The 22,061-nt window shown below is 39.8% G+C and overlaps 1 protein-coding gene across 3 annotated transcripts in view; it reads left to right on the top strand.

The window, feature by feature from the left end:
* FREM1 (FRAS1 related extracellular matrix 1) overlaps positions 1–22,061 on the top strand; it is a 145,797-nt gene that overhangs the window by 9,867 nt on the left and 113,869 nt on the right. For all 3 annotated transcript variants that reach the window (XM_046664862.1, XM_046664860.1, XM_046664861.1), the window contains exons 2-3: positions 13,723–14,229; positions 19,435–19,529. In XM_046664862.1, the coding sequence (XP_046520818.1) occupies positions 13,990–14,229; positions 19,435–19,529 (335 nt within the window). In that variant the 5' untranslated portion in view covers positions 13,723–13,989. The remainder of the gene's footprint in view (positions 1–13,722; positions 14,230–19,434; positions 19,530–22,061) is intronic.

The following is a 22,061-nucleotide window of genomic DNA, read 5'->3' as shown; positions in this document are numbered from 1 at the left end:
CCCTCCAGTTTCCTGAGTTATTAACATCTTGTATTAGGATGGTATATTTGTCACAACTGATGAGCCAATTGTGATTATCCAAAGCCCATAGTTTACATTAGGGTTCATTCTTGGTGTTGTACATTCTGTGGGTTTGGACAGATGTTTAATGAGATGTAGCACCATTACAGTGGTAACTTTTTCAATACGCTTTAGAAAAAACTTTGTTTGATTGGCCTTGGGTAGGGAGGGGAAGGAGGAGGACTGGCTTTGGTTGAGCCTGGCTGTGTGTGTCTACGCTGGGGGCTTTGGGTGAACCATAATACATTTACATACGTTAGCATATTTAACTATTTTAACAACCCCCAAAGTTGTCAATTATTTATTGTGTAAATGAGGAAACAGAGCCTCAGGAAGAATAAGGACCTTGTTCAAGGAAATGGTGGAACCGGAAGAGGCACACGGGTCTGGTGGTTCTGATTTACAGCCTGGCTTCTGTGCTTATCACTGCTGCATTTTCTTTCACTTCTGCTCCAATCCTGCCTGTATCAGAGCATTAAGCTCTCTCCTTCTCTCTCTCTCCATTTTTTTTAGTAGCCCCTTATTCACTGTGGGACATCTTCTCTCCACGTCTGTTGCATTTTATTTATTTATTTATTTGGTGAGGAAGATTGGCCCTGAACAAACACCTGTGCCAGTCTTCCTCTATTTTGTGTGTGGGACGCCACCACAGCATGGCCTGATGAGTGGTGTGTAGGTCCATGCCTGGGATCCGAACCCACAAACCCTGGACCCCCAAAGCAGAGCACATGAACTTAATCACCATGCCACCAGGCCAGCCCCTTCTCTCTTTTTTTAAGTACTGTTGTATCAGAAAATTATTTACAAAGCTATTTATAAAAAGCCATTAAAAAAAAAAAAACGTGATGCGTAGGTCACAGCTGAACATCAGAATTGTGCTAAGATCCTCAGCAGGGAAGAAAGTCAAGACTCTAATTGTAGTTCTGTTTAATTATTTTTTGGTTTCAAGAATCGCAATTATTTTTTTACTTTGCTACATCTCAGTACATGATACTGTGGTTTACTTTCCATGCTCTGCTTGCGTTAGTGAATAAAGCAGCAGGCCCAACCAGTTCTTTAAGCTTTGGTAAATTGTTTAGCCTCTTAGAGCCCATATTTCCTCATCTTGACTGCTGTGTGCTAGAGCATAGAGCATGGTGCAAGAACCTGGCCTTTCGAGATTGTCTGCTGGGGTTGGAATTCCAGCTCCACCATTTATTAGCATTTGCCTTGGACAAATTACTTATCTCTTTCCTTAGAATCAGAATTCTTAGAATAGAATATACTTCATAGGCTGTTGTGAAGATTAAATGAATTAAAACAGTGCCAGGACCAAAGTGAATACATAAAGTGTGATGATGATGATGATGATAATGATGATGATGATGATGATATGTAAAAATGGAGCAGCTCCTTCCAACTCTGGAATTCTGTGATTTTTGATATGCTGTGACTTAGGCTCAAACAACATTACAGATTTTGTCATTTATCACCATGTTTCTGAAGTCATCAAAAGCATTTTTATTACAGCAGATCTTTCAACAAGAATATTTGTGATGGTTGGGCTCTCTTCTGCACGAGACATCTGTGAGTTTGAGTTTTGTCATTAGCTATGGCATGCAAGCAAGATGGTCGGGTTATCATAGCACAGCTCAAGGAGCAACGCTGGGTAGTTTTCTGAATGAGCAATCCTTTTCACAATGAAGTATTTCATCCTGAAGTAGAAGAACCTTAAATGTATGCTGCTGAGTTTGATGAACTCTTTAGAGCGTTTTGCTCACATGCCATTGTAGCAATACTATTTTGTATTACAAAGTACTTGATTATAAATGTCTCTCCCACAAGACCTCAATCTCCCAAAGATAGGGCTTATATCCTAGTTAACTTTTATGCATGCAGTGCTTTTCTACTGCTGCATACAAAAACTCTGCTTTTGACATAACATCTATTTGATTCTTTGACTATGCCACATTATTTATCTCCATCTTCAAATGTATCCTTTTCACCTTTCTAAATCCTACTTGTTCTTTCGAATTTAACTGTCTCCCCTTCTAGGAGGCCTCCCCTACACGAAGTCTGAGTCAAATGTTGCCGTCCTATTTATCCCTGTAGCACACAATGCATTCCACGGCTATAGCACTCACCAGTCTTTTTGAATTGTTACTTTATATTCTGTCTGTCTGCATTAGACTATAAATTCTCTAAGGGCAAGAATTTTTTTTTGTCTTTGTAATCCTAGTATTTAGTATAGCCTTTGTCACAAAGTGGGTTCGCAACAATTGCTTGTACAATGAATGAACAGATGAATTTGTCATATCCAAACAGAGAACCAGGATGTATTCAAAAAATGGGATTGTTCTCAAGATGAACTCTTGAACATGATTTAATGTAAATGTAAACCGAATCTCACTTGGACAATTCAATGTTTCATTGTGAATTAAAAGTTGCAGAATTCACTCAAGAAGAGGAAAATCAATTTCAATCAGGGTGACTCTGGCTGGGAAGATCCCAGGTGTGAGTTGGGTACATACATAGCCATGGTCAGTCCCAGGCGAAGGACAGGTACAGTCAACCGTAGTGAATGTGAATGAGTGTTTTTCATTCTCAGTTATTCAATTAAAGTAAACCATTGTGAAAATTTGTATGATGCAACCCTCTGGCTAAAAGCAAAATGAAAGTAAATTATGGTGGCTTCCTAGTCTTCAAGGAAATGCCTTTGATGGTCTAAGAAGCTTTAGTAGTCATTAAAAACAGAACTGTAAGTTGAGGGCACAGAACCTTTTCCCTCTGCCATCAGTTTTCTCTACCTTTGAAGGTGGTCTTAGCAGAGGCATCTGTAGAGAAAGGCCAGATGTCTGGTTTCGAAAGAATGGCCTGGAATTTGGATTTCTGATGTAGATTCATTAAGTATGGATTTATCAGGTATGACTAGAAATTTTGCAGATACCATATAGCCATCGTATATATCAGTTATTTTAATTCCCTAACCTGGTATCTCAAATGATTTCTCAAAGAACCTGGTTTTTAATTTATTTTTTTGCTTGAGGAAGATAAGCCCTGAGCTAACATCTGTGCCAATTGTCCTCCACATTATATGTGGTTCACTGCCACACATGGCTGATGAGTGGGGTAGGTCCACACCTGGGATCCGAACCTGTGAACCCCAGCTGCTGAAGCAGAGTGCTCTGAACTTAACCACCATGCCCTGAGGCTCGCCCCAACAGCCTAGTTTTCTTATGGAAGAAAAAAAGGCTTTCTATAAGTTTGCAAACTTTGGGCATAAAGGTTTCCTTTCTGCAGGACTTAGAGCCTTTAATATGCTCATATTACATTGTGAATCTTTAAAAGGAGATTTTAGCATTCTATGCTTCAAATGTATTTGGATATAGAAGACTTTTTTGTGGAAAACTTTGAATATCTCCAATATGTGCATTTTAACAAACACAATTTGCAAAATGTGGCCTTTATCAGCAGGATAGACACTGAACTGTTGAAAAATCTAAGAAAGGAAACCTTCTAAGGAGTTTGCATGGTAGCCAAAGATCCATCTTTGCAACTTTGGTCTTGGCGGCATAGCCTGAGAGAGGGCTATCTTTCCACGGCTCTGTGTGTCTGTCAGTGCTTCCTGAGATCTGGGGAAGAAGTACTGACAGGGATATTTCTGAAGTGAGCATCAGTGGCATTGCACTGGTCTGGATGACAGGAGAACTAGAGGTCCAATCCAGGCTTGCTTTCCAGAGAACTGAGTGATCTTGGTGTTAAAAAAAATGATTAAAGAAGACAATTTAGGTGATAAAAACAAACTTTATTTAACACTTCATAAAGTGGACAATCTCCTTTTGGATAACTGCAAAATGGGGTGGGAGGCAAGAAGCTTTTATAGGATAAAGAAAAAGGAAGAGACAAATGGAAAATATCTGATCGTCTGGGGCCACCTTGTCAAACCAGTCAGGCCCAGAATTGGCTTGGCATTAGGGAACTGGCTAAAAATACTGTGTTTCTGGTCAAGCAGAGTATTTACAGGGTCAAGAAATTTATCTAAGTTTCGGTTTGCTGACATGACCACAGGACTGGCTCCATCTTGGGCCTAGAATGTTATTTCCACATTACTAAAGTCAATTACCTGTCATAGGACTTCTGTTGATGCAAATAATCCATAATCAATCTATAAATCAAAATTGGGGTGAGTTTATTATGAGCCAGATCTGAGGATTAGCCCGGGGCCTTCCTTCCCCAAGAAAGAAGGGCACCACAGAAGTAGGGTGTACACAGTGGTTATATACCATCTTGGAACAAAGAGCATACATCACGGGGCCGGCCCAGTGGCACAGCGATCAAGTTCACACTTTCTGCTTTGGCAGTCCAGGGTTCGCTGGTTCGGATCCCGTGTGTGGACCTGTGTACCACTTGTCAAGCCATGCTGTGGCAGGTGTCCTACATGTAAAATAGAGGAAGATGGGTACGCATGTTAGCTCAGAGCCAGTCTTCCTCAACAAAAAGAGGAGGATTGACGGCAGATGTTAGCTCATGGCTAATCATCCTCAAAACAAAACAAAAGAGCATACATCATGTATGATACGAATGTCTCACTTACAATTGTCATGAGATGCCTAGCTGGCACAGCAGATCAGTGGTCAGCAGGTCAGTGGTCACAAGGTGAGCACAGTAGGTCAGCAATTAATCCTTAGTTCCTAAGAAGCCATGCTTATCCTTAAAGAAATGCCGATATGGGGGTTACATCCCTATATTTAGCGGCATCATTCCTGTCTTTGGGACATAGTAAATATTTAAAGCAGGTGTACGATGCCACATCAGGCCCATTTGGAAAAACAAGGTCAAGCCAAATTAGTTTTAAACCAAATGGCTTCCTCATATACTCCAATATATCCTATTGCTTTTCATTTATTTATCACTTCCTTTCTTCTGTAAAATGAAGAGGCTCTAGAAGAGAAAATACAAATGGTTAATGGGCATTAAAAAAAATAAAAAGCTAAATCTCCAGTAAACAAAGGAATGTAAATTAAAATAGTGACAGGACACAACATTTCACTTGGGAAGTGAGTAAAGATGAAAGGGGACGATATAGAATGTCAGCAGTGAACAAAGCTGGTAAGGGTGTAAGTTAGTACCATCTTTCCAGAAAGCCTGCATATCGAGAGCCTCAAAATAAGTTTCTACCCTTTGATCTTATAATTCCACTTCTAGAAAACTATAAGGAGTAAAGAACTAGAAAAATAAACTAATTTTTATAACTAAGGATTTTTCATCACAATCTACTGACGTAGTAACTACTTCAATGTAACAACAGAATGACTGTAGATATCATAGTATATCCGTGTCGCAGACAGTACAGAGACGAAAAAGAAGATCACAAGGAATATTCAGTAATATGGAAAATGCTTAGAACAGACGGTTAGGTTAATAGGAAACAATGGTACACAACTCTTTTTGTGGTATGGTTCTAATTAAGTTTAAAAACTGTATATACATACAGATACATATGAAAATCTAAAGGTGTTTTCTTTGGGTGTTGGGAAAGTGTATTTTTTCCTTTTCCTTAAGTTTTTGTGTTTTTATCTTTTAGTTAATGAGCATGAATTTCTTTTACACACATAAAAGGAAGTTATGGGAAAAAACAATTTATAAATAGAATGAAGGATATGAACTAGTTGATTCCTAAAATTTCTCCTAAACCATACATTCTATGATTTAGACTACACTTTAGAAAAAATTGCAAAGTAGAGGATTATAAAGAAAATCAACACATGGTTTATTGATTTAATAGACTGGAGTTTTGAAGCGGCCCGTTTGCGTCGAGGTCTTTAAGCTGTGCTTGTGGAGGAAGGAGTTGGGACACTAAGATGTTGGTAGACAGAGCGTCTGCGCTAATTCTATGCTCTTAAAGTAACAGCTACTTGCTTGAGAGAACATAGCCTCTCGGGAAACTTTAACTCCTACAACAGTCATCGGTTGCTGACTGGAACCATAAAGGAAGTTGTTAAGAGTTTGCATACTGGGGGCCAGGCTGGTGGCCGAGTGGTTAAGTTCGCTCACTCCGCTTCGGCGGTCCAGGGTTACGCCGGTTCAAGTCCTGGGCACGGACATGGCACCACTCATCAAGCCACGCTGAGGCGGCATCCCACATGCCACAACTAGAAGGACCCACAACTAAAAAAAAATACACAACTATGTACCGGGGGGCTTTGGGGAGAAAAAGGAAAAATAAAATCTTAAAAAAAAAAAAAAAAAAGAGTTTGCATACTGTAGGAAAAAGACACCGGGGGTAGTGAAGCAATTGCAGAGTGTACGATTTTGTTGTCATGGGAAGCCATGTAACAGAGTGGTGAAGTGCAAACTGGGTTACAATCACAGGGACACAGACTCTGGGGTCAAACTGATGACCTTGGGCAAGTTACTTAACCTCTTCGTGCCTCCTTTTCCAAATCGTAAAATCATTATCTACCTCCTAAAACCATTGTAGGAATGAAACAAGATAATATATGTAAAATACTTTGAACAATACCTAGCCCATAGTAAACACTTAATCAATGTTAGTTTTTATTACGATTATTTCACTTCCTGAGCTCACTGTTTATTTATAAAATCAGAATAATTAGGAACTGCTTCCTAAGTTTGTTGTGAGAAATAAATGGAGACATACATATAAAGAATATAGCCCAGTGCTTGTATATAGTAAGCAAAAAGTACTAGTAATAAAAAATGAGAAAAGGAAGATACTAAGAATTGTTTGTTAAAGAAAAAAAAAACTTAGAAGTCACAAGTGGGTTTTTCTTATCCACAATTCTATTCTCCCTGTCTGAGAGAATTCATTCTGGAAATCCCATGTTGGGCAAGATCACCAAGGATTTTCCACCCTCATGGGGTCATTGTACAATAAATCTTCTTTAAGAGGTTAGGAGCTTCTTGAAAGAGAAGAACTTACTTCACGTCTGTGTGTTCCCGGGGCTTCTTCTGAGTGTGGCTCAGCTGCTCCCTGTTGGAGGGCAAGGAAGCAGGTTGTCAGGACAGAGGAGGGAAGAGCACTTCACTCGGGTGCCAGAGGCCCCCTTCTCCCAGGTTCTGCTGCTTCCAGCTGTGACTTTGGGCAAGTCTCAGAATGTGGACTCCTTGTTGCCTCTAACAAGGAGCAATTAGACTTCTCTGTCTCGGGGTGGTAAGGCCAGAGGAGGCGGTGGATCTGAAATCCTTGGTAAAGTCTATCTAAGTCTAATTTCCTGAGCTAAAACACAAAAAAGGAGAACCATTTTCTCTGAGTTTAGACAGCTAGTGGTTCCCTGTGGATACAGTTCTCCTGATTTCCAATTCATTGCTTCTCAGTGAATCAGTTTATGTTATATATGATTTGGACCCAATCCAGTTGTCCTGTGGATAATGGTATTCAGTTACAAATTTATGATCGAAACTTTTATATTCGATTTATATGAATTACTTGGGAAATTAGTTGGGTGAAAATTATGATAATTAAAAAATCTATCAAAAGAAATTCTGTGATGGCTTCAAAAGTTCGTTTTGACTGGCATTTTAAAGATTTTGATGTGGAGTAAAACTTAGACAATCTCGCTGGTTTTACCATTCTAGTCAAGCGTATCAAAGTCTGTGTTTGAGTGGGCGGGAATGGGTCCATCCTGAGTTGGCTATTTTTTGCTTAAAATGCCACTTCTCTATTAATTTATTTTCTTTCTTAAAGACTTTTGCGGGGCCGGCGCCATGGCTGAATTGTTAAGTTTGCCCACTCTGCTTTGGTGGCCTGGGAGTCCCCCGTTTGGATTCTGGGCACAGGCCTACGCACCACTAACCAAGCCATCTGTGGTGGCATCCCACATAGAACTAGAATGACTTACAGCTAGCATATGCAGCTATAAACTGGGGTTTCGGGAGGGGAAAAACAAAGAGGAAGACAGGCAACAGATGTTAGCTCAGGGCCTATCTTCCTCACCAAAAAAAAAAAAATGACTTTCGGGTACTTGTGAGATCTAAACTGTGAGTTAGGAGCTAATAGCCTCAGGCACAGGAAAGACAAAAGTTTCCATTGTTTACACCATCTTCAGTTGATTGGTAATAACTACGTGGAACACTGAGGAGAAGATGTTTCAGGCCACATAGGAGTTCTGCAAACAGCAAGGCAAGCAAACAAAGCTGTGATTGATTGTGGATATCTGATAGAATCTGGGCTCAGGAGGAGGAAGGCACTCTTCCCCGGTGTTGTGTAGCTACGATTGCAAAACTACAAAGAGAAGTGATAGTAGATATGATTCTCATCAGACACATCATTACCCTCGACCATCAAGAATTTCCATTACAGAGAGAGCCTAGGAGTACAGCTGGGATCCGTTTTTTTCTCGTTGTGCACAGATTATCTCAGATAAGTGACGGGTATCGTGTTTCTAGGAACATGAAAAATACATGCTCTTATGATTAAACCGAATGTGTAATTATAAAATAAATACTAGCTCACATTTCCCCTCCACCAGATAAAATGTTATTAAATTATTTTCTTCTGTTCAGGAAAATTACCAAGGAAGAAAGTTTGGTGGAAGAAAGCTTTTTTGAATCTGTATAAGGAAGAACTCAAAGCAGGGTGCTTTCCCACTTTTCAGAACAACTTTTCACCCATTTTAGTTGGCTTGTACAGATATACTTAGAATACGTGATTTCCACGTGAAGAAAAAAAGCAATTGTGGGAAAATGGTCTGTAAGAGCAGAACTGGTTTGTAGCCGCGACTTGAGGCTTTCGAAATGCTGAGAAGCAGCTGAACCACTCAAGCAAGCAGAGACAGGATTTGTTTCTATTGCAGAGTCAAATTAAGTCTGATGAGGCTAAAAGCCAGTTTACAAGCTCCCTTGAGGCATCAAGCCAAGTGCCCTTTCTGCTTCCACTTCCAAATGTCCCCACTGATTCTGCTGACCCCTGTCGGCAATCAGAGCAAGCTGTGGACAGACGGATTCTGAGGGTCTGACTCGGCCCTAAGTTGGGACCAAGAAAATGGAGATCTCAAGATGGGCTAGGCTTCCCATTAGTGTTGTCAAGTAAATTTTGGCTGTCTCTGGATATCATAATTTTGTATCAGAGACAGGACAATTACTACCATTTTATTTTGGGGGAGATAAAAGACCCATCATTGTCTGTGAAATCTTTTGTGACTCCGAGTCCTGATTTCCTTTGCTGCCGTTCTGCGTTTTGTTTGTTTGTTTATTTTTTTTTCACCCCTTCACTCTTTGTCTGTTCATCCAAATCCTTTCCTCTTTCCCTTCCCCTGCCACCTTCTTCAAGCAAAAATCACAACAATATTCTCCATGGAATGTCCACATACTTGGTGTTTCCCAACGCCAAGAGAAAAATACAAGAGCAAAATGAGAATGTAAATAAACCATAAATACAGCATACTCTTTTGATCTTTATTGAGCCTAATTTTGTAAACTTCATCCAGCCCCAGTTGATAGAAGGAGGAGTTTTGTTTGATTTTGAATTTGGAAATTGTTACTCTTACGCTCTTTCCCTCCCACTTGTATTGCTTCAGGTTGTTTCTGAAATATTAGAACTCAGTTTTTACTACTACATCCTGTCTTAAGACAATGAGGAAGAAAAAGAGAAAATTAGAATGCAAATAATATGTACTCAATTTGGCTTTCACTGAACCTAATTCTGCTGCCTTCACCAAGGCACCAGTCTTGCTAGTCTATTTTCCTTGAGACAAGATTTACTCTCTTATTCCTTTGATATATTTTGTAATAATAATGTTACATTTGTATGGGCCTTTATAATTAAGAAAATATTTCCATATGGATTATTTCATTTGTTCTCACGGGGAGACCAGAAGAAGGAGAATGGATGGCCCCATTTTTGAGGGGGGAAACTGATCATAAGAATCGAGATTAGAATCCAGATCTTCAGAATTCAAGTCTATTCTTTTCACACCACTGTGGCAGAGGGAGCCACAGAAATAGATTTCCTTCTCTTTTTCTCTGGTCTCTTCCTGGTCAATGAACATTAGGATCTTGGTCTTTGCCTTTATCTCCTAGTTAAGGACTTATCATGAGACAATTAGAGAATGAGCTATGGCCCCATATGCTGTTAGGTAAGAAGTTACAATATTTAGCTGATTAGTGACTAGACTAAGTTAATAGAAAAACTTGAAGAATAAGGTGATTATTAAAAGAGTAGTTCAAGTTCAGCCATGAGTAACAAAACAAACCCAAGATAACAGTGGGTTAAACAGGAAAGAAATTTACATTCTCTGCCGTGTAAAATTCTGGAAGAATGGGCTGGTACGGTGACTCCGCTTTGCATAGGGCCCAGAGACCTGGTCTCCTTCTAGCTCGCAGTTCCGCCAGCCTATGGCATGGCCCTGTTCCTTATGTGCAAGGCAGCCTCCTCAATCTGGGCAAAAGGGTTGAGGGAATCATAAAGATAAATCCACAAATAAAAAAGATAAAAATTCTCACCTTCATGGGAGAGATGGCAGCGACCTATGTAAATAAGCAAACCTACTATGTTAGATGGTTACAAGTGCTAAGGTTAAAAACAAAGCAGAAAAGGATGCTGGGGATGAGAGTATCATAATTTGAACGGGGTAGTTAAGTGTGGCCACACTGCAAATGTGATATTTGATGGAAAGTTGAAAGTGGTGAGGTAGAAAGAGGGATTCTGGGGGAAGAATGTTTGTGCCAGAGGGGAAAAGCAGGTGGGAAGGTTTGGGAAGGGGGTGAGAAGGGGAAAATTGATATGATTTGTTTGAGGCAAAGCAAAGATTCTGGTGTGGCTGAAACAGAGTGAGCAAAGGGAAGACAAACAGGAGATGAGAGAGGCAAGGAGAAACAGATTCCGTGGTGCCTTACAGGCCATCAGGAGAGCTTCAGCATTGACTCTAAGATGAGAAGCCATTGGAGGTTTGGGGCACAAATTGACATGATATAAGCAACATTTAATGGGAACCTTGGGTGCCATGCTGAGGAATGCCTATAGGGGAAGCAAGAGAAGAAGCAGGGACATCAAATAGGATGCTATTGCTATCATTCTGCAGAGTTGGTGGTGGCTTGGACCAGGGTGATAACAATGAAAGTAGTGAGAAATAGTTGGATTCCAGATATGTTTTGAACTGAGCAAGAGTTAAATTTATATTACCGTGTAAACAAATTACTACAAACTTAGTGCCTAAAAACAACACAAATTTATTATCTCACTGATTTCACTGGTCAGGAGTCCAGACATGGCTTACCTGGGTTCTCTGCTTCAGGTTGTCATCAGACTGCAATCGAGGTGTTGGCTGGGATCCATTCTTATCTGGAGGCTTGATTTAGGAAGAATCTTTCCCAAGCTTGTTCAGGTTGTTGGCAGAATTCTTTCCTTGTGACAGTAGACTTCTAGAGGCTTGCTTCTTCAAGTTCAGCAGGAGACCCTCTAGCTCCAGTCTGCCGAGAGAGTCTTATATATCATGTAATGTAATCACGGCATGACATCCATCACCTTTGCCTTATTCTGTTGGTTGGAAGTGTCATAAGTTCTGCTGTCATTCAAGGGGAGGGAGCTTCTGGATACTACGGGGCTGGAATTGGAGGTCTCTCTAAGGTCTGTCCACCACAATGAACAAATAGGATTTTTTGTTGTTGTTTATCTAGATGTAGAGTATGAGACAAACAAGAGAACAACTGAAAAGTTGGAGTTGCCATTAACTGAGATAGTGGAGACTGAGGGAGGAAAGCCCAAGAGCTCAATTTTGGCTACACAAAGTACGACTTGCCTATTACATACCCATGTCGAGCTGTCAAATAGACAGTTGCACTTACGATCTAGAGTTAAGCGAGGAGGTTAGAGATATAGATTTGGGACTCATGACATATAAGTGGTATTTAAAGCCAAGGAATGAGAGCACTAGGGAGGGAGTATGGACAAAAAACAGGTCCAAGGACTGGACCATAGGTTCCCCAATATTAAAAAGTTTAGGACTCTAGCAAGAAGCAGTGAAAGAAAAGAAGTGAGATAAGAGGAATGCGTTAGATTGTAAAGTCCTAGAAATGTCAAAATTGACTATAGAGGAGCAGTTTTAAACGCAGCTGCCTTTCCAAAGGAACCGCTTTGCTGTCTTGAATCTTGGACAGGGCCAAACCTTTGATCTGGGCTAAAACTGCAATTGTTTTACAAGCAATTGTTTGAGAAGTCAGCAGAACAGATATCCTGATCACAAAGACTGAGGATTGTGAACTTTCGGAAGCTAGAGTTAATAGTCGATCAATGTTTAGCCAAGACTAGCTTCTGCCTTCAACTCCAATTAAAATTCTTTGTAATGCAACCTCCCTTCTTTGCCTTTAAAAGCCCCTGACTTTTACTCCCCAGCGGGACACCCTTGGGTTTCTACCTGAATCTCTGCTCCCCGGATTGCAGTTCTTTGATTCCAAATAAACACTTTGACTCTTAAACTGGTTTCTGTTTTTGAAGGTTGACAGAAACAAAGTTTGATTTTGTTGTGAAAGTTTAACAACCAGATTTGCATTTTTGAACAAATAAGCCAACCTAATTTAGCCTGAGTGTGGGCAACATGGTCAGTGGGAGTGTGTGAACTGTTTTATTCGGGGACTGACACCATAAAAAAAATAAGCTGCTCTGTAAAGCGTACACCCCCTCAGGTGTCGGGAGACACATGTCATGCACTACCTCAGATGTGAAAGGTTTCACACAGTGACAAGAGAATGAGTCTTCCTTTAATGGATTAGCTGTGGATAATAGAGGCATTTCTGTTCACACCCTTCTGACAAACGTTTACTTCAGTATCCATGGACAGAAACTATTAAAATGGATGGGCTTTCCATGGGCATAATAAACCACCATTGGTTCAGCTAATCAGACATTGAGTTTAAGGATATATTTCAACACATTTTATTTTGGATAAAATAGTTTCTGTTCTTATAGAACACAGAGAAATAATGATGAAATTCTGGGTGGTTAAAATAGAAACAAAGACTCCATTTGTGCTAATTCAGTACATTATAATGTAATTAGCATTGTAGATAATGTAAATATGCACGTACATCCACTGTGTCGTTAGCTGTATATATTGAAGCCATGTTTCTCTATTTTTGGTCCCTGTTACACATAAACAAAAACCCTTATGCTCACTTGGAAAAATATATATTTTCCCCAATTTCCACTCAAGCGTTTCTTAGGCATCTCCATTGCCCAGAAAAGTCAGAATTGTGCCTATGTGACAAATTATTAAGCCTATTTCTTATTTGGATAGCATTGATTTGGAATTAATCGTGTTTTCCAACAACATGTAAATAATTCTATCAGCTCTCTTACACAAATTAGATTATAGTCCTCATATATCAAATGAGGAAACAGAAGCAAAGAGTTCAAGAGCTTTCTCTGAACGCAGAGGACCAAACGCTGTGCTTGGGCAGCGAGGCTGGCGTGCTCCTTTTGGACCACACAGCTGACATCCGACTGGGGCATGTTGAGTCCGGAAGCAGGAGTTACTGGCAGGGTAATGAAATGGCTGCATCGCCTTTCAGATGGGCCTGGAGGTCAAGTTAGTTTATTTGTTTTTAATTTAGCTAAATTATAGGCTGCTTGAAAGGTTCCTTTGTCTGTAGGGATCTTTCGAATAGCCACACAAACCTTTTGGTTTCTCTCTCTCCCTTTCCTCTAACCCTTTCTCCCATTTGCAGGATTAAGAAAGCACTGGGGAGGCACATTAATCTTGCCGGCGTTGTCAGGAGGGATCAGCAAGTTTTATTAAAAGCCCCTGGGATTGCCTGAAAGGCCTCCTTGTCCGAGTTTGAAATGAAAGGGACATGTTAAGATCTTGGGGCACATTGTCGGGACCCTTTGCCCTGCCCCTTGGACTATGAGCTGACATCCCCCGAGGAAGCACAGAAACCCTCCTTTGTTGAAGGGATTTCGTTGGTGGACGAAACCAGTTGGCCAGTGTCAGCATGAGCTCCCTGAGCTGGGGTGGGCTGAACACCCTGCTGCTGCTGCTGCTGCTGCTCCCAGGCTGGGCCAGCCCCACCTTCGTCAGCACTAACCGTGGGGTCAGGGTGGTGAAGGGCAGCTCCGCCTTCCTGTCTGGAGATGACCTGAAGTTTGCCATTCCCAAAGAGAAAGATGCTTGCAAAGTGGAAGTTGTGATGAATGAGCCAATAACCCAGAGAGTTGGGAAACTCACTCCACAGGTAGGTCATAGTCGAGATATTCTGTTTAGTGGTGTCTGTGAACGTGAGTGTGTGAGTGTGAGAGAGGGCCAGAGAGGGGGAGGGAGGGAGAGAGAAAATGAGAAATATAAAAGGTCTCTTTTCAATCTACCAACAGTGAGTATTGTAAGATGTTTAAATTTGAAATGGTGGAGTTCACAGACATACTATTGTACTGTTTTCCTATGCGAGGTAAAACCTGTTTTTTAAAAGTTTTTTTTAAATCGAGGTATAATTGACATACAACATTATTTCAGTTTCAGGTGTACAACATCATGATTTGATATTGGTAAAACCTGTTTTTGAGTGTTCTTGGCTAGTTTTGGATTACCACCATGAAATCAACAGGATTTACTCCTATTTGTGCTAACACCTTTGGAGGAAGGCAGGTTCAAACTAATATAGGTATATGCATTTTTTAATTAATAATGCACCAAATCAACAAGTCTTCCCAATTTATCCTCTTTTATTGAAGAGAATTTTGTAAATTCTACCAGCTGCTTGACGGTAGAGAGCAGCTAATCATCCAGGAAAAGGCACAATGTAAGAGAATTTCACACCTCTCCATTTTAGACGCCTCACCACTCTATGAGAGAGACAGAGAGAGAGAGAGAGAGAGAGAGAGAAAACAGGGACAGCCTTCCAAGGATTGGAGTGGGAAGTATTGTGTGACATGGTTAGTCTTTATAGGATTATTCCTGTCCCAAATTATCTCACCCATTGCTAGTCAAGTTGCCTTTGGATAAGATATCAGGATTTCAAGATTTTTAGGACATACTTGTGACCATAGAATGGCAAAAGTAAAAAATGAAGACATTTTCTTCTGTTAACATCACTTAAAACGTCCCCTGAGTAAGCAAGAGACATGGAAAAGAGATATGAAGATACTTCACTTTAAATATTTACTGTTCTTCAAAAATGTCTGCATAAAATTTTTTCCTTTCATCAAAACCTTGGAGACCTTGTCATTTAAGAGTATTCTATGCTCAATCCTTTGGTAGGGTGAAGAATTACCTTCTAATTCACTGGATTTTAAAAAGTCTGTATTGCCATATATTGTATTTGCTTGAAGTAGGAGTTTATCTCCATACAAAACAGAAAATGGCTTCTGGTTTTATTGCTTGTTCCTACTGTGACTTAACTCTCCTCCCAATGCAAACAATTTTGAGAATATTCAACACTGGATGCTGCTGCTGTTTCTGGAAAAATGCACCATTCCCATTTACTGAACTGTGAACTGTAATTTTCTTCTTCTCCATTTGGCTAAAGAAACAGATTCCATGAGGTTCTTCAAAAGCGGTACTAGATGTTGTGGAGATGGACTAAAGAGACTTAGATAAATGCTAGTTCAAATGGACATCTCTAGACTTTCCATTTACCACACTTAAAGTTATAGTCTAATTCTGGAACACATCAGAATTCTATGGAGGGCTGTCACGCTGAGAATATTCCTGATGTGGTAGTAACCAAATATGTCCCTCCATTTTCCCATGAGATTTTCTTTTGTCAGTCACGGGGCTTCAGATGGGCATTGAAAAAATGTTAGTATACAATAATGGCCCCAGGTCCTAAGGCATTGGATTCCCAAGTATTTGGTAATTGTAACACCTCTCCACTTTCTCCCAACATAACTTGCACTCTGAGAGTGTGTTTGATTGGCACCCATCAGTCAAGGAAAAAGGAGAGACCTGGGATAGCTCGTACCTGGAGACCAGATGCGATGAGTAGTGACACGAATAAGCTCAGCTGCAGGAAACAGAGATCCAACTACAGGGACTGGGGTCAAAAGCAAACCCTTGGAATTTTGGGGAACAGCAAGATAGGACCCTAGTCCTAGAGGACTGAGGTTCTTGATAAAGCAGGACCCAGGGCTGTACAGATATATGAGGGTGCCTTATAAAGGCTGGTGAACTGATAATTTGGTATCCCTTCCAATCAATATATTTTAAAAAAAATGATTCAACGTTTACTTAGAAATGAGGCTGAATATTTTATGGAGGGAGAAGAAGAGAAGAAAAATTCCTCCTTGTAGAATGCTGGAGCAACCTGTGGCCCAGCAGTACTTAGCTCTGGCCCCAAGCATGCATACTCCACTGAGAAAAACAAAAGCCTGTTATTCACTTCTTCCTTAGAAAGAAAATTGGGGAGGATGTGCTATTACTCAACCCAGCCTCTCTGGGTAGCCTCCCTCCCTCCCGAATAGCCTGTGACTTCTGAACATATATGGCACCTTTTCTGAGAGTAATGGAATGGTCTCCATTATAGATTTTCAGTGATGTTTAATGGTCCTGACCATTTGACCTGCTCTGAGGCACTGGAGAGCAAAAAGGGATCTAAGTGACTAAAACTAGGTAAAAAACCTTATTTGGTCACAAAGATCAAGGGTTGGAATAGATCTCCAAGTCATCTCCTTCTCAAACTTTCTCTGATTTTAAGGCAAAAACCCAGTTTTTAAATGTTTGAAGCTGTAACAAGGTAGAAGCTATACCCGGTGAACTCAATAGCGACGGTGTGTGAATACCTCAAGAGGATTTCTTAGCACTCTTTCTCTGCTTTTAAGGCAAAAATCCAGATAGAAAGACAATATGGAACAGAAACAACAACATGCCTGGCTGCGTTAGGAAAGTCTGGACTGCTAGGGAAGGGAATGGGGCTCCAAATATCCCCACTGGGCCCCTAGAGTCCTATTTTTCATTAAAAAAACCCAAGAAAGACCCCTGAGTCCTGAATGTTCACTGCATGTATTTCCCAAGGTAAATCCGACATCTCAAATCAATTTACATCACCTAAAGTAGATATGTGATTTATACCTTCTAAAATTTACTCTGTTTAAAAGGAGTGCATTAAAATGTAGCGTTTCATCACTTTTTTGTCAAATATTAGAACTTTGTACCATGAAGAAATCTATATATCCGGAAAACTTTGTTTCTCAAACTGCCGGGTGACCTTCCTATTTTTTTATTACGATAATTTCAACAAAAACAAAATTCCCAAGTAAAGTCTGCTTTTTTGGTCTGTGCACTTCTTTTGAATCTAGGCTGATTCAGCCCTTTTCAGGGATTTCTTTCTTATGGAGTTTTTGAAATTAAACATAACCAAGTGCATGCACGTGTACCCACATACGCGTGCGCACCCGCACGCACAAACACACACACACACAAAGCCTAAAGATTATTCTTTAACAGAGCTTACTAGTAAGTTGAAAGGAAGGCTTATGTGATCCCATTTCTAGTGAGACAACAGTATTAACGACACCCTGCTGTGTAAGGAACAGTTTGGTTTGATTTGCACAGAAAATGTTTTGTTTAACATCTGTTCAATTAGTGTTTTCATTTCATTACTGAAGTTTGTCTTAGGACCAACAGGTTCATTTCCTGTTGGATATTTGGGAAGGGATTTCCATTGGCGCACACCAGTACCTTCTGTTTAGATAACCCTCTTGATATAGTCAATTAGATAAGGCTGATGGCAATATGTTTTCCTCATGTTTTAGGACAAGGCTTCCTCACACACAGCACTTCTCACACCTGCCCCAAAGCAAGAATTTCCCGGGTGGAAAAGCACCCCAGTTTAGTGCTGATCTTGCTCTTTTGAATAGGAAACACAGCGGTGAGAAAAATCTCTCTAGTTTGAACCAGTTCACTGTCATTAAAGTGAGTAATGAGTTAGGAATGTGTGACAATTTAATTATAAATTGTAATTGAAAAGCAGTTGAAGTGGAAAAAAACAAAGCTAGACAGTAATTAGGAAAGGATTTAGCTCTCCTTTGTTTTAGTTAGTAAATTTATGGACAATTACGGTTGTCGCCTTTTATAAAAGGAAAACATATTACGAAACATAAAACAGATGTTTCTTTTAACAAAGCAGATTGTCTCTTTATTACCATGAGTATTTGTCAATGATATGGGGAAGGTCTTCCCTTTATCTCCTTCCTTGTCAATTAGAAAGAGGAACCAATGATGTCTGTGGGAAAGGAAGATCATTTGTATTAGTGCTAAAGTCTTCTTAGAGAGGATTGTGTTGTCTGTAAGCGTTTGAGGCTGCAGAGAATAAACACCATGAACACAACAGGGACGATGAGTGAATACCTCAAGGGTATTTCTTAGAACTCTACCAAGTAAGATTGAGCAGAATGAGGGTCTTGGTGTGGTTGGAAGAGAAAATTCTTCTTTTAAAAACTAGCATTTCCTGGGGTCAGCCTGGTGACGTTGTAGTTAAGTACATGTACTCCACTTTGGAGGCCTGGGGTTCACAGGTTTGGATCCCAGGCACAGACCTACACACCACTCATCAAGCCATGCAGTGGCAGCATCCCACATACAAAACAGAGGAAGATTGGCATAGATGTTAGCTCAGCGACAATCTTCCTCAAGCGAAAGAGGAAGATTGGCAATAGATGTTAGCTCAGAGCCAATCTTCCTCACCAAAACAAAAACAAAAACAAAAACACCTCAGGTTCCCAAAATATAGTAGCTAGCAATTTCCTTAGAAGTTCTGAGAGAGGTGATATGGTTAATTATAATTTTATTTGAATAGTGGAAATTGCCTTTAGATGCCTATTTGTCTCATTAACCATTTCTGCTATTACATAACTAATAAAAACAGTCTTTCACAAGTCTATGAGAAATGACTGTGAGTCACGTTCAGCTCTGATCAACCACAATAATGTCCATAATCAGTGGCTTCATTTTTGAATATAAAAACACTATTCCAAAAAGACAGAAATAAAAGGAGAAGAAAGAATATATACAGAACTAATACGGTGTGTTTCTGTGTGGGGTAAGGCAGGCCTTGTCACGCACACACACAGGTAGACCTCTCTACCTCAATTGCTATGAATCCCTGAAGGGTATGGGTAAATAACATTTTGAAAAGTGAAACTATATTTTAAATGCACTATAGACTGTAAAAAGATAGTTATTTAGAGAGAGAATCACTCCTTAATTTATCTGCTGATCTGCTTGGATTTTCATGATTTAGATTTTCTCAAAACAAGACACAGCTGTATAAGCAGGATTGTGAGTGAGCATGGGGGTGGGTAGAGGTGGTGATGGTTAAAACACACACACACGTACACACACACCACTAACAGATCATAATTTATCCAGGAAGAAATTTACTGCTGGACAAATGAAATCTTGTACCCATTTTCTCACTGATGTTTATCCATTTCTTCGTGTGAACTAGGTCTTTGACTGCCATTTCCTTCCCAATGAAGTAAAGTATGTTCACAATGGCTGCCCACTTCTCCATGAAGACACAGTAAAGCTTAGACTTTACAGGTAAGCAGCACAGGAGCATTGCTCATCTTTGCCAGATAACCCTTCTGTGTACTTCTTAGGGATTTTTCTGTGGGTGATATTATCGTGAGCAGGGTTACTAGATTGCAAACAAGAAAGTAAGAAACTGGAGACCTGAGTGGGTGAGGCAAGAATTGTAGCCAGCTTTCAATTATCTTTATTTGTGTCATCTTCCTGGTGGCTTTTCTATGGCAAATGATTAGCCCTACCCTCTTTCCCTTTAGAGTTCTTTTACAAGTATCTCTGGTGATCCGGCCCCCCACTCGTGATGGGCAATGGAATTACAAACTACAAATTCTTTTTTTTTTTATTGCGGTCATAATAGCTTATAACATAGTGAGATTTCAGTTGTACATTATTATTTGTCATACGCCATATAAGTATGCCCCTTCACCCCTTGTGCCCACCCTCCACCCCCCTTCGTCTGGTAACCACTAATTTATTCTCTTTGTCCGTAAGTTTGTTTATATTCCACATATAAGTAAAATCATATGGTGTTTGTCTTTCTCTGTCTGGCTTATTTCACTTGACAAGATGCCCTCAAACTTCATCCATGTGGTTGCAAATAGGACGATTTTGTCTTTTTTATGACTGAGTAGTATTCCATTGTATATATATATCACATCTTCTTTATCCAATCATCCGTCAGTGGGCACTTGGGTTGCTTCCACATCTTGGCTATTGTGAATAATGCTACAATGAACGTAGGGGTGCATAAGTCTCCTTGTGTTGTTGATTTCCAGTTCTTTGGGTAAATACCCAGTAGTGAGATAGCTGGGTCATATGGTAATTCTATTTTTAATTTTTTGAGAAATCTCCATACTGTTTTCCATGATGGCTGTATCAGTTAACATTCCCACCAGCAGTGGATGAGGGTTCCCTTTTCTCCACAACCTCTCCAACATTTGTTGTTATTTGTCTTGGTGATTGTAGCTATTCTAATGGATGTAAGATGGTATCTAAGTGTAGTTTTTATTTGCATTTCCCTGATGATTAGTGACTTTGAGCATTTTTTCATGTGCCTATTGGCCATCTGTGTCTCTTCTTTGGAAAAATGTCTGTTCATGACTTCTGCCCACTTTTTGATTGAGTTGTTTGTTTTTTGTAACAAACTACAAATTCTTAATGAGAATTAGGAGGAAAATATATTCCAAAATTCAATGAAATTCTTCTTTTTGATTATCTGCTGCTTAGTTATAAGAAGTGCGGTATCTTCGATTTTTAAACATATTAAATAATAAAAATGTTTTAAAAATCAATTATAAAATTAAACAGAGTGGCCATATGACCTGGCAGTTCCACACCTAGGCGTATATGCAAGAGAAATAAAAATTTATGTTTACACATAAACTTGTACACAAATGTTTATTGCAGCATTATTCATAATAGCCAAAAAGGGGAACCAATCAAACTGATGAATGTATAAACAAAAGGTGCTATATTCATTGAGTGGAATATTTTTTGGCCGTAAAAAGGAATGAAGTAATGATACATGCTACAACATGGATGAACATAGAAACCATTATGCTAAGTGAAAGAAGCCAGACACAAAAGGTCATGTATTGTATATGAGATGTACAGAAAAGGCAAATCCACAAAAACAGAAAGTATGTAGTGGTTGCTGGGGGCTGAGGGAGGGTTGAATGTGGAGTGACTGTTCGTGGTTAAGGATTTCTTTTTTGGGGTGATGAAAATGTTCTGGAATTAGAGAGTCATGATGGTTTCACAACCCTGTGAATATATTAAAAACCACTGAGTTGTATACCTTAAAAAGGTGAACGTTATGGTATGTGAATTATATCTCAATAAAAATTTAATTTAAAAATTAAGCTCACGCTTTTGGTGTTGCTCACTGAGAAGAGGTGGAGTAGATCTGTAGATAATTTTTTACTTGGTTTTTATTGGTTTTATGAATATTTGGCTAAAATACTTCAGTGTAAATTTCCCATAAGCACTAGACTAATACAAAAGAGTTTTGTAGAGGACATTGGAAGCGTGAATCATTCTATAAACACTTATGATCACCTACTATAGGTCAGGCCCTGTGCTGGGCACAGGAAACACAAGGATGAGGATCCACAGACTCTTGGTGCTCATACTCTGGTGCAAAATACGGGTAGCTAATTGTGATGCTGAATGACAAGTGCCAAAAGAGAGGCATGAACAAAAGGCTGGGCTCACAAAATGTGATCACACCCAAGGATTCCTTAGGAAGCTATACAATCGCATACAGAGCTATTTGATCTTTCTAAGATGTTAGAGCTAAAAAACAACTTCAGAGAGCTAGCCTGGTGATAAGTTAGGACGAAACTGAAGAATTCTGGCTGCTCCCATTTCTTCCTTGAGTTTCTAAGAGCCGGAGAGGGTGGAGGAGCACTCAGAAAGGGCAGAGTTAGGGGAGCTGTCATACTTCTTGGTCTTGAGAACGTTTAAAATAGAATATAGCCATGCATCACATAACAACGTTTTGGTCAATGACAAACTGTGTATACAACGGTGGTTCCGTAAGATTAG

This window comes from Equus quagga, chromosome 6 (genome assembly GCF_021613505.1).
Source record: "Equus quagga isolate Etosha38 chromosome 6, UCLA_HA_Equagga_1.0, whole genome shotgun sequence".
Classification (NCBI taxonomy): domain Eukaryota; kingdom Metazoa; phylum Chordata; class Mammalia; order Perissodactyla; family Equidae; genus Equus; species Equus quagga.
The sequence above is the reverse complement of the archived record's forward strand: the minus strand, read 5'-3'. Positions and strand labels throughout refer to the sequence as shown.